The 12,539-nt window shown below is 35.5% G+C and overlaps 2 protein-coding genes across 2 annotated transcripts; one reads left to right on the forward strand and one right to left on the reverse strand.

Annotated features, from left to right (window-relative positions):
• Nucleotides 1-126: 126 nt before the first annotated feature.
• Nucleotides 127-10,164, reverse strand: Letm1 (Leucine zipper and EF-hand containing transmembrane protein 1). Its single transcript, XM_021328384.3, is given in 8 exon segments — nucleotides 127-1,387; nucleotides 1,973-2,149; nucleotides 3,923-4,196; nucleotides 5,278-5,425; nucleotides 7,799-8,066; nucleotides 8,324-9,036; nucleotides 9,039-9,545; nucleotides 9,982-10,164. Coding segments are annotated over 8 exon segments (2,268 nt in total). The 5' UTR covers nucleotides 10,028-10,164; the 3' UTR covers nucleotides 127-1,252.
• A 274-nt stretch (nucleotides 10,165-10,438) lies between these two features.
• On the forward strand, nucleotides 10,439-12,093 carry LOC110371930 (probable oligoribonuclease). The gene is made up of 3 exons (XM_021328396.3): nucleotides 10,439-10,637; nucleotides 10,933-11,171; nucleotides 11,580-12,093. Exons 1-3 carry the CDS (start codon nucleotides 10,562-10,564, stop codon nucleotides 11,946-11,948), a joined length of 684 nt encoding a protein of 227 aa, XP_021184071.3. The 5' UTR covers nucleotides 10,439-10,561; the 3' UTR covers nucleotides 11,949-12,093.
• Nucleotides 12,094-12,539: the final 446 nt, after the last annotated feature.

A 12,539-nucleotide genomic window follows, 5' to 3' on the forward strand; every position in this document is an offset into this window, starting at 1 on the left:
GCAATTTTAGCTACATTGCCGGATTTATCAATGAGGCCACCAGAATGTTCTCAACTTTTTATGCGAATAATACTCTCAAGGTCATCAAGGCGAAAGCTACAAAACGTAGAAAATAAAACAAAATAATTTCATCGATCTCTTTATTCTCTTACTCTTTAAAACTTTATTTTTCAGTACATCAAATACCAGTAAATCGATGTACTTGTTAGCACTGACTCGTTGGAAAACAATGTTACCAATACTGACGGCAGGGCAGTAAAAAGGGAATTTTATAACAATGCCCCACAAAAATTACATAACTAAGGAAAGAATTTTAACTGTAACACGTAGCGTCATAAACAGTTGAAGATTTGATAAAACAGAGGTTATACAATTGATTTCAGAATGTATTCAGATTATACACTTTTAACAATAAATGAATATTTTGCCGGTTGAGATAAAATAACGAAACTTTTACATGGCAACTGTTCTGAACAGCACTTGGCATTTACAGTTTATATTATACATAATATACACATCCAATGTTATAAGTAGTCAGGTATCTAGGAAAGTATTTAGCAGTATTAGTAATATAATATCCGTTCATTCCAATTCACAATTGAAAGAAGTAAAAGTGTATCGCTCCACAATTTGTGCGCAACATATTTTTGATAAACACTAAAATAAACTAAAATAAAACTTAAACTGAATAGCGATCACAGAAATGCATCAACGTAATACAATACATATTTGCAACAAAAAATCAGGAATAAATAAAAACATGACAACAATCGAACAACTTTGTACGGCGTAGAAAGTGTGGGTAATTAATTATATAATAATATAATATATAAAATAAGTAAAACGTTATTTACATATCCATGTGTGATTGATTACATGTTACAAAATGCTTATTGTCATTAGGGTAACACATTCATAAAATTAAACGTTAACGTTAATATTTAGTTCTTCTACATAAATATGTATGTCGTTACTCTAGTACAACAGCTATGCTATATGCGGGTACATAAGACATTCTGACAGTGCAACTGCTCAGCAATCAGACCGTGACAGCTTATCGTATACCGGATGACGTCACAAAAAGTTGCGTTGCGTTACACGTGCCCGAATAAGTCTTATTTCAATTAAATACAAACGCCGAACGCCATCTTTGCTAATTTACCGTCACCTAAACCAGCAGGAAGGCGTAAACATGAGTATGAAATATCCACTAGTATAGTATTTACACCTTGACTAAGTAAAATTACATTACTCAGTGGCTTTCGGGCCGTTTACTGGACTCTTCGGGTTTGGTGACGATAGTTTCGCTCTTGGCTAAGGTCTGTGCCGCTGCCGCTCTCTTCAGTTCCCGCCTCTTCTGAGCTTCTCGAATAATGTCGAATAAACTCTGGAATAAGAATAGCGTAGTTATAATACAGCATTTTGTTACACAAACAAGTTTATCGAAAGTGGCCTTTCCTTATTATTAAACTTCGTAACAGCTGACTGGGAGATAAAGATGACAATAAACTGTGCATTGATTTGTTATCAAACAATTTTGGGACCGTAAATATTGTGAAATATAATGTAATTTTGTAGTGCAGGCATTATATACTTGGAACTTTGTATTTAATACTTGGAGTTTTATTTGAAACTAGCTTTCGCCCGCGATTTCACCCGCGCCCCGTAGCCGAATGGTGACAAAAACCTTCTCCCGGGTCTAAGTTACCTCCCCTCTGATTTTCAGCCAAATCGGTCAAGCTGTTTTCATGTTATGTCGTGACAAAAGCGGGTTTCATATTTAATTTAAATTTTTTCTGTCACCGGCAAATCACGTCAAATAATTTAGGTCTGAAGTCAACTCCCTAACGCCTGGCGCATGCTAAAGATAATTTTATTCATCAATTTTGACTGATCATGTCCTATCAAGATTGTTTACCTTTCTTTAAACACCTAACTAAAAGGAGTATAGTGGTATAGTGACGTGACATACCTTCCCTTCGGAGTCGCTAGGCTTGTCCTGCTCCTTGGCCGCGATGGCAGCCTTATCGAGCGCCTTCTGTATCTTGCTCTCGACTTCGAGTATCTCCTCCTTGTCGAGCAGCTCGATCAGCTCGGCCATCTGCTTCTCAGAGAGGTTCACGTTTTCGTTGCCTATGATTTCTAGCATCTGAAATATTGAGAAAAATAAGGTAATTTAGTAAACCACAAATTGAAAAGCGAAGTCTGAAAGTAGAAGGCACATGGGTCCAAAAAGTGACAAGTTTTTCTGTAATATAAAAGTTAATGTATCCAAAGCAAAAGTTTTGTGTCTTAAGTGACTAAGTTATATTACTGCCAGGTTTCAAATCCATTCAGTCGTTTTGGTGTATATGGCAGTAGGAAACATACATACTCCATCCATACAAACTTTTGCATTTTTACAACAATATAGTAGGATTCTAGAAGTCTGCTAAGTTGAGTCAATAAGCAGCAGTTATTTGTCAATTTTATGCAATAATTAAGAAAATTACGAGACATAAACTTCTGTTATATTTTATTTATAGACAAAACATTTATCATTAAAAATCTTTAAAACTTGCACTCAATGATAAACAGGTGATAAACGAGACTATTGTTCTCTCACTCACACATATATGTATTACGTGCAATTCGTCACGTTAATATACAAACCTCATTATGAAAAAGTTGTTAAAAAAATATTGAAAAACATTTACAAATGTTAAAATGTCAATGACCTATGAGAAACGTTCTGACCTTTTGCTAGGTCATTTTACATGTTATTAAATATATCGACACATCTGCTTAATATCTTTGTATCTAATTTCAATATCTCGTATAGGAAGCATATAGGTATTAGCTATTTCAATCTATAAGTGCTAATTTTGTAAAGCTGAAAAGTTTCTTAGTTTCTTGAACGCGCTTATTTAGGGAAACACTGGCACGATTGGGTCATTTTATTCAGTACTTTTAGCAAAGCGAATCTATAGCAAAACCTGTATAATATAGACACAATCCAGTACAGCTACCTTAAGAATTCCGTACAAGTAAACAAAAGGCAAAAGGTTACGTAATCCTACAATCCATTTTTATAGACAAAGGACATAACATATACATTCTATTTATTGAGTCGTACAAGACTATAAATATCAGTTTTTTTTTTTATTGTCCATGAAGGTTATTGCTAAAGATAACAAGGAAGTCTAGCGTTTACACTAAAAGAGGTCGTATACTCTGTTATCGCGTCTATAATCACTCGCGGGGAATTAGATACGTAGCTGGCAGTCACGTGTTTGCTATCGTGGTGAAAACTCGACATTGACCTTGAGAACTGTTAGGTCATTTTTGCAATTTTTACACGTGGTAGCTAATGAATCATTAATAAAACCATAATATATATATTTTTAGTTCACTTTTAGTAAAGGTCAAAAGAAGGCTTATCTCTGAGTTTTATCTATCCAAGGTTGTATAAAAATTTGCTTTGCCTATTCTTGTAAAAAATCAATAAATAGTCTGCAATGTCAACAAGAACATTTCTAATCCGATTGACATACTTTTTATAATAGGTAATAACATTCTTATCAGTTTTCATCATGATTGTAGGTATATCTGATTGATTTAAAATAGTACAATTCCATCCATATGTATGCATATCTAGATCATCCCGTTCTAGCTTTATCTATGTTGGGGTAGATTTTTAGTCTAGATGCTCAGGAGCGCCTACCTCACTCTCCACTTTTTAGGTGCCAGTAAATGACTATAAGATCATGGGCCTGTGGGATTGTTAGAAAGTGTTCAGTGGCAGTTATGTGGCACAAAAAGGGTTCCAGAAGGAACAAAGGTGGTTTTGAGTCAATAAAAGTCTGCCACTACTTTCCACTGCACCCACAGCAATAGGATCCTTTAACGACTTCCCTACGATACAATGAAAAGTGGTACTAACCTTCAAAACATCATCAATCTTCAACTGCCCATCGAAATCATCATCCAGCCTTCCGAGTACGTCCTGAATTAACTTCAGTTTGGCCTCATCAGGTACTTTTTGTAGGCTCTTTATGGAATGCATGAGTTCATCAATTTGGATAAGTTGTTCCTTCGCCTTTTGTGGTTCGGATTTGGTTTGCTCCAGTGTCGTTTTGAGGGCTTTCTCCTTGGTGTCTAACATGGCTAAAGCTGCGTCCAGTTTTCCTATCATGTTGTTGACAGCCTTGTATAATCTGTGAACAATATTTTTTTTTTATTTAAAACTTTTCTTTACTAATTCATTTTTAGTGGAAACTTCGACTCTAAAACGCTGTATTGACAGCAAAAGGATCGTCCCTTATTATATGGTCTTGTGATATAACTGTCGAAATGTGAGTGTATAAGTTCTCACAAAATATTTGTTTTCAAATTGTTTCTGTTTGGCAAAACGTGTTCAGTGTCATTGACCTCTGCTAACGTCATACTAGATGAATGTATACCATATTTAGAACCAGTCAATGCACTTTCACTTCGCATTAAACAAACTGCTTCTAGAACCGAAAATATTGAAGACTTGTGACATCATCGTCAATCAACCAGTTTATGAGTGAAATAACCATAAACAGTGATATCCCAAAAAGGAGTGAGGACCATCTATGTATATCAACACTTATTATAAAGAGGAAATATTTTATGTTTGTAAAGGCTTCGAAGCTACTGAACCGACTTGAAAAAGAAAAACTCGTTGGAAAGTTAGCCTATTTCCGGGTACACAACATAAGCTATATTTTATCCCGCTACAGGAAGAAGTTCCGGAACGCGGTTGAAGCCGCGGGAAACAACTAGTTATTTATATCAGACTTACAGCAGAAATTAGCGTCATACCTTTTTAGTCTTATCACATAAAACATACGATAAATAGAATTATGTAATACACTAATATCTGAACATTGTACCGGTAACAGAATGATATTGTTGTAAATAGATATGTGTGCCAATCGATCAAACAAGACAACTTTTGCAGTAAATAATGTAACAGTAATGGATAAAGAAGATAAAAATCCGATTAATCTATAATATGTGATTGTTATGGAGTCTAGTTCTTAAATAAACTTACGCAATACATAAACAGGCACCTAATCATAGGAATGACTTGTTAGATTTGAAAAAATATTCGGTGTTAGATACCCTATTTATCCACAAAGTTCCCAGGGAACGCGGTTGAAACTGCCGGCAAAAGCTAGGAAATACATTAAGATGCTCAACCACGAGTTCTCTCTCTATCAATTGTTTCATGCAAAACAGCTATAATTTATTAGCACAGTGTTACAATACCTGCGAGCACCCTTCGAGAGTTTGAGATCAGCTTGCTTAGTCTTGACAATCTCCTGCATCTCTTTGACATCTTCACTGTAGTCGAGGAGTTCCGCCTTCAGCTCCTGGATGCTCTCCTTCTCCAGGAGCAGCGACTTCTTCTGTTCGGCTGTGGATGAGTGAAGAAATATGTTAATAACAATAATAAGAACAATGGTAAGGGAATTTTAGTTTATAATCATTCATCCGTTTGGAGGGGTTCAATGAGAGTTCCAAGAAATACAAGAGACTTATGTATGAGTTTTGATGGAAATTGGTGCAGTCAGCGAATAAGAAAACTTAAATCAACCCGGGACACGAATCGTAATGAAGAAGATTGCTGGTTAACAGTCGGGAACCGCCGCCTTCCTGAGCCCTCCCAGACACAGGGGTGTATCTCCCCAAACTTACAGGGTTAAGGCAGCTTTGTAAAAGTTTCAGCAAACCTACAGAGCTATTTCGGCCTGACCTAGGACTCAAAAGGTAATTTGTGACGAGTAGATCAACGAGGCAGACTAGAATAATATCTTAAAGCCTTTCTGCATTCTGCCAAAATTCACAGAAACCACATAAACTCAGTTTATGCATCACTAAAATCCTCTGAAAAGCTGGCACAGATAACATTACTTCTCAGTAACACTGAGATCTGACGATAGTAAGTGAGTAAAGCCAAAATCTCAGATCAAAGGTGAATGGACGACCGTAACAGCAAATCAGACCTTGGCATTGGTCCAGCACAACAATACTAAATAGGGAAAACTGGTTGACGAAAGTTGTTTTCTTTCTTTCTTCCAAAAGGAAAAACGGCACCGTATTTTTAAGACTTTACTGGCCTTCTGTCAGAAGGCCGTATCTCATGAACCGTTGTAGTTCGAAAGTAACATTTTTACAGAAGATGACCACAAATACTTCAACAACAAATATAATTTTCGAGTCATTTTGTAAATATAATGGGTCGTCATCTTCCTCAATTTAATTTGGGGCCCGCGCAGCATATTTTCTCCTTTTCCGGAAATATTTTTCCGCATTGGTTATGGTTGGTTATTTTTGGAAGATTTTCGATTTTGCATGAAATCTTTACACTTCTTTATATCGGCCACAAGAATGGTCCTAATGCTCATAAATACCTACATAGTAAAATTATTATAGTGCGACCTTGCGATCGAGCGCCACTCTATGACGCTGGGTTATAAATCTACAGGGCAACTCTTTGTCCGTGAGTAAATGCAATTTCAGTTTAATGTTTGTTTACCGAAATTAACTTTAAACTGCAAACTCAACAAAAAAACTCTACCTGCACTGCAAGATTTATTAAAAAAAAATATCACCTACCTATGTGATATTTTCTGTAAATAGCTTCTGTATTTGTTACAGTTAAGAAGAACATGTAATTCGACCCCAAAATCCAGATTTAAATTGAAGGAACTTAATCTAAAATCGATTATAATATCAGAATTAGTTATAGAGCTCGTGAGTTTTCCATCCATGAAGTCTGTATTTACAAACACTATGACTCATAGTCGGCTATGTACGGCGTTACATATAGTCTATGGATGCCTATAGAAATATCTGAGTAATTCCACGAAATAACGTTGCAATGTTGCCAAATACGTTGCATTTCCATTAGGGCTTATAAATAACTGGGAAGTCACTATTATTAATGGGAATAGGTCTATTTGTATGTGTTTACAGCCATGACCTTCGATTTCTTAGGAATATTTTCACACTCTACATCTGAATGATTAAAAATTTCCGTCATTCATTATTCGTGAATCAGATATCGGGGAAAAAATCGCGAAGAGGAACTTTATATCTCAAGAAAATTTATAACATAAACTATTCGTTTATATTGAAAGTTAAATGACGATAACAGGTGTGGTAGTTTTATCGGGATACGAGCCAAATAATATTGATAATTAGACAAATACATATTAATGCTCATGCAATGGGTAACTCGCTCATGCAACTAACTCACTACAAGAATGAATCTGTTACCATAAGGGCGTTATAAATTGATATCCTAATTGGAAGCAGGATTTTCACATTACATCAGAATTTTTTTATCACAACAATTAAACCTCTATCTATAATCCTTCCTACTAATTTAACTCAGTTGTAAACACACTAACTTCACATTACATAAAATAACAAAGTGCAATGTGCAACAAAGATGATAAAGTACATAGATAAACCGGTTATTACCGGAAACGAGTTTCAGCCTGACTACCGCCACAGATCACTCCACTGAGATAAGGAAAACGCAGTGAAAGAAAACAAATCAACATGGCGACAAAGCCACTAGCAAATTGAATACGATACATAAATAAAAGTTCCATTCATCATGTCTTACACTCACGTTTTGAGCACATGTCTGACATACGGAATCTATTAATACACGTGACGAAAATGAGTTGAATATGTAATTATGAAGGTAACAACGCAAACTTGAACTTCGGTACATGGAGAAAAATGGATGAATGCCAATATGTAAGGATGGACTTACCTAATTTCTCTAAAGCGTCCTCAATAACTTCAATGTCTTTGCCAGAGAGACCTTCTTCAGATTTCGGTTTAGGAGCGTCGACAATGATGACGGGCGCAGGATCGACCATAGGTGCACTCTCCAAGTCAATGATAGGTGCTTTGTCTTTGAGTTCTTCTTTTTCTCTCTTCTTAGCTTCAAGGATCTGTTTCTCTCTTTCTGCTTCTTGCAACTCCTTCATTTCTTCCTTGATCTTCTGTTCTTCCAGTTTAATGGCATCTGCTTTAGTCTGGAATTTGACAAGTTAATCTCCAATAAGTTGTTTGTTATTTTAATGGGTATAACAAATTGATTTTATAGAAGCAACATGGAATACTGTACAATCTGCAAGTTCTATAGGTTCATCTTAGGTTTGTTTGTTTGATGTCATAAATATATAAGCAATCAAAAGACTAAACAAATTAATATAATTGCACAACAATTAATTAAAATACTACTGATTATGATGGTAATAACAAAATAAGTAACAGTAATAAATAATAATACCTTGAAGTCCAATTTTCCTTCCTTCTCTCCAATAGCAGCCTTTGTCTGTGTGGCAACTTGTTCTGGCAGGGCAGAAATAGTTGCCTTCAGCTTGTACGTAGTCGGCACATGTTCGGGAACCATCAGCGCTCTTGACAACAGCAATAACGATGGAGGCACCTTCTCATTCAATGATAGGTCAAGCCAATTCCTCAGCTCCTTTCTTAATCGCTCCTCAGACACACCATAGGCTCTCATTCCTCTCGCTCTACATGCTTGTTGTAACTCACTGAAGTTCAAACTATCTACACCCTCTTTAGCAATCACCTTGTCATCAGCAGCCAATGATCTCAGCTTCATCTTAAGATTGAACCTTAACATGGCACTTGTACCAATAGTAGTTGCATTCAAAACTTTACACAAAGCAACTAAATGAGGTCTCTGTAAGGAATCTAATGTGATCTCATCTTCAAATAATTTAGAAAACTTCATAATCTCCTCACTGGTTGCAACATCACCTGATGTTCTGATTCTAGTGAAGAAACTGGAGAACTCCCGGGCAAGCTCTGAATGCCTATTGCTAGCTTGTGGAGCCATCTGATCTAATGTTTCTTGGAAGAACTTGGCTATTTCCAACTTAACCTTTAAATGTTTCTTTAATTTTGCTTCTTTCTGATCACTACTTTCAAATGTTGATGGTAATGCATTTGGGAATAATTTGATATAAAAGGGCAAAATTCCAAAAATGGAACCAATACAAATACAATAAATGGAACCATTCTGAACAGATCACCAATGGTTGTGACCAGCAGTCTGTGCTCCCTTCGAGTCAATGTTTCACCTTTTAAAATTTTAAAGAACAAGGTTGCTGAGATCCTCACTTCAATAAAAAGAAGTCTGAAACCATGGTAGTAATGCCGTAGCTCATTCATAAAGCGCTCTTTAAGACTTTTCTTCTGTATTTCAGGTTTTTTTGGCGACTTTTCTTTTTCCTCTATGCCTTTCTTTATAGTTTCAACAGAGGCTTCAACTTTAGAGGATGGTTTCAGAGGTTCTTTATCAAAGTAATATCTGCTGATAGAAAATGGTCTGATGAACTGAGGGTGCCAGTGCACTCTTGTGTTAAACGGCTTCTGTGTGACATCATGATGTAGTCCGATAGGCTGGGTTGTATAATATGACAACGACCTTGAAAGTGTTATGTATGGAAAGTTTTGAAACTGTCTGCTGTCCCAAAGTATTGCTAGAAAAATAACAGAAATATTAATATTTTCTCATTGATTTTAAATTAAATACTTCACAACAACACTGTCTTGGTTTGAATCAAGATAATACAGAAAGAAAATAGCTCAGGTTGGCTCAGAAAAAACAACTTAGCTCGCCGTTAACTTCTTATTAATTAATTTTGTTTTATCAATGAAAAGAAACCGCACTAACCATGTGACGGTCATGATGAAAGAAAAAAAATAATTAGATAATATATGTGTTGTAGTAATCATCGACAGAAACATCCAATATCATGTTCTGTATTTACAAATAGTACGACATGGTCCATTTACGTAAAACTAGTGTTTCCACGATGAAGTCATAGGTACATAGGTGTCTAAAATAATCAATCAAAATCCGCTTAGGTTAAGATACAGTAATATGACATTAGTTACAACATTTTGTACACTTACTCGATCTCCTGATGCAACGACAATTATTAATTATTAGTCTGTTCATCGTGTTTGCTGTTCGCAGGGCTTTTTCTACTGGAAAATATTGAAATTATTGTAACAAAAACAAAATCAACCCTCAATACACCATGACAATCGAGAAGAATCACAGAATCACAGACGGTCAGTTTTACGAAGCACAGATAAAAAATATAGACTATATATCCCCATTATTAATCAACCTCGACCTATTTAGATGAAAAATAGAGAAGCATTTTAGTAAAAAAAGTCTTACAACCAAAAAAATTATGTTAAGCGCTCACTAAAATAAATTATTTTTAATTTATTTCTAATCGATATGATTATGTATAACTTTTAGCTTAAATTATCCAATATTACTTTGTTAGTAAATAATTTTAAAAAATCGGACACAAAACTTGAGCAGCCTCTACTTTAAAATACTGGGCGTGCTATAGTTTATTGATTACGTATTGTCAAAAAAATATTGACAGAAATATTCGCGAGCATAACCTCAAACCAAGCAAATTATTGATAAAATACTGTGGTTTTAGCGAAGTATACATCATTTCAGCAATAATAAATGAATATAGTACGCTTCTGTTTAAAATCAAGTTTTGTTAATTTAACAAAACCTCCTGTCAGGCTTCTTTCGAGCCGTAAGTATATTCAATCTTGGACCATACATTTCTAACGTTGGACATAAAAACATGAATAACTTTGCAGTCTGGAGTAGAATTTTTGGTCAGTGGGTCGTCTTAGGGGCGGAGTTTTTTATATTCCTAGAGTTAATTTTGCAGATATAGCAATTATTACGTTTATTCTTCAATGTTTTTACAAGGTTCTTCAATACGACATCAACATGCTGTTTCATTCTAAAGCCATGTACTTGATACCTATTTAATTTACCTATGTGATAGGCGACCAACTGACCGATTTATTACTTTTTTTCAGGTGCCAAAGTCTCTCCCGCCATGGCCCTATCAGCCGTTAAGAATGCAGCCAAGAGAATAGTATGGGTAGACCTGGAAATGACTGGTCTGGATATAGAAAAGGACCATATCTTGGAAATAGCCTGTGTTGTGACAGATGCTGACTTGAATATCGTTGCTCAAGGGCCCAACATTATTATAAACCAGCCGGATAGCATTCTGGATGGCATGAATGACTGGTGTGTTAGTCAGCATGGTGAGGTATTGATTTCTTCTGTTTAATATTGTTATAATTTAGTTTTACTAATAATTGTGAACTCAGATATTATTGCATGTTTTAAAAGCTGCAGGCAGAAGATGGAGATGAATGTGGTCTATGGTTGATAATGATCACATTTATGTCTAAGCCAGCATATAAAATATTCCTTACGTCTGCAATCCATTCAAAATTTTAACTCAAAGAGCAAAGGCATCAATGAGATGGACATATTTACAGTCTGTATAGGAATATTTTCATGACAGACTTGTAATGCAATAAAATTTATTCAATTAAACTATAAGGATTCTTATACATATAGGTACTTTTATATTAGGTCTTGCCTTGCTTCCACACAAATCACAGATTAGTTTTTTTAACTGTGAATTAACAAGTTACCTTTATTTTTACAGAGTGGATTGACGGAGGCTAGCCGCAAATCAAACGTTACCCTCAAGGAAGCAGAGAAACAAGTTCTGGAATTTGTCAAATCCCATGCACCAGAGAAGAAATGCCCTCTAGGTGGAAACAGTGTCTACATGGACCGATTATTTATAAGAAAGTACATGCCAATACTAGACAATTATTTACACTACAGAGTTATAGATGTCAGCACAATCAAGGAGTTAGCAAAGAGATGGTACCAAAAAGAGTTTTCACTCATGCCACAGAAAAAGTTCAGGCATCGGTCCGTGGATGATATTCTTGAAAGCATAGAGGAATTGAAGTACTTCAAACAGCATATATTTAAGTCTACAATGAAGTTGCAGACAGAAGTTTAAAGTATTTTACAATGAAATACATTACGGGTATTTTTAATTGAATAATTATGTTAGTTATGCATGAAGTCGCCAGTCTATTGAGTACAATTTATTGTAGGTATCGTAAAATGTAGGTACCTAGCGAGAATAAAAAAGTAAATTGAAATGTTGTCTTTATTTACCTTAATTACTTAATCCTATCTCTGTGGTAATTACTGTATTGTCCAGCTAAATAACTTCAGACTTTCCCAAGTTACGTCTGGCTAACTGAAATAATATTTAGTCAATATGCCTAATATCTGGCTGTGTACCTATCAGTACCTATCTAATGTTCGCTTTAAGAGAAGCCGGGGCGAGGGCACTTCTGCCATCTATCTCATAAGCCCATTGTTAGGCGTAGACGTGCACTAGTAGTTGATACACTCTCCTCACTCATAGATAGCGCTGTTTACACAAACTCGAAATATCCGCGAACAATTTCTCTGGGAGGCAAGAATGTACCTAGTACCGCAGTATTCCGCCGTAGTTACATACTAAGTACCATTTGCATCTTTTCATAAATTATTTAGAGCATACTTTACAGCCAGCTCGTAGACGGTTCTCATCCAAGGA

Source organism: Helicoverpa armigera, chromosome 7, assembly GCF_030705265.1.
Source record: "Helicoverpa armigera isolate CAAS_96S chromosome 7, ASM3070526v1, whole genome shotgun sequence".
In the NCBI taxonomy this organism is placed as follows: Eukaryota; Metazoa; Arthropoda; class Insecta; order Lepidoptera; family Noctuidae; genus Helicoverpa; species Helicoverpa armigera.

Coding starts and splice junctions, on each gene's coding strand:
- LOC110371930 (XM_021328396.3), top strand. CDS start 10,562: ATGAATATAGTACGCTTCTGTTTAAAATCAAGTTTTGTTAATTTAACA. Junction 10,638..10,932: donor TGTCAGGCTTCTTTCGAGCC/GTAAGTATATTC, acceptor ACTTTTTTTCAG/GTGCCAAAGTCTCTCCCGCC. Junction 11,172..11,579: donor GTGTTAGTCAGCATGGTGAG/GTATTGATTTCT, acceptor TTATTTTTACAG/AGTGGATTGACGGAGGCTAG.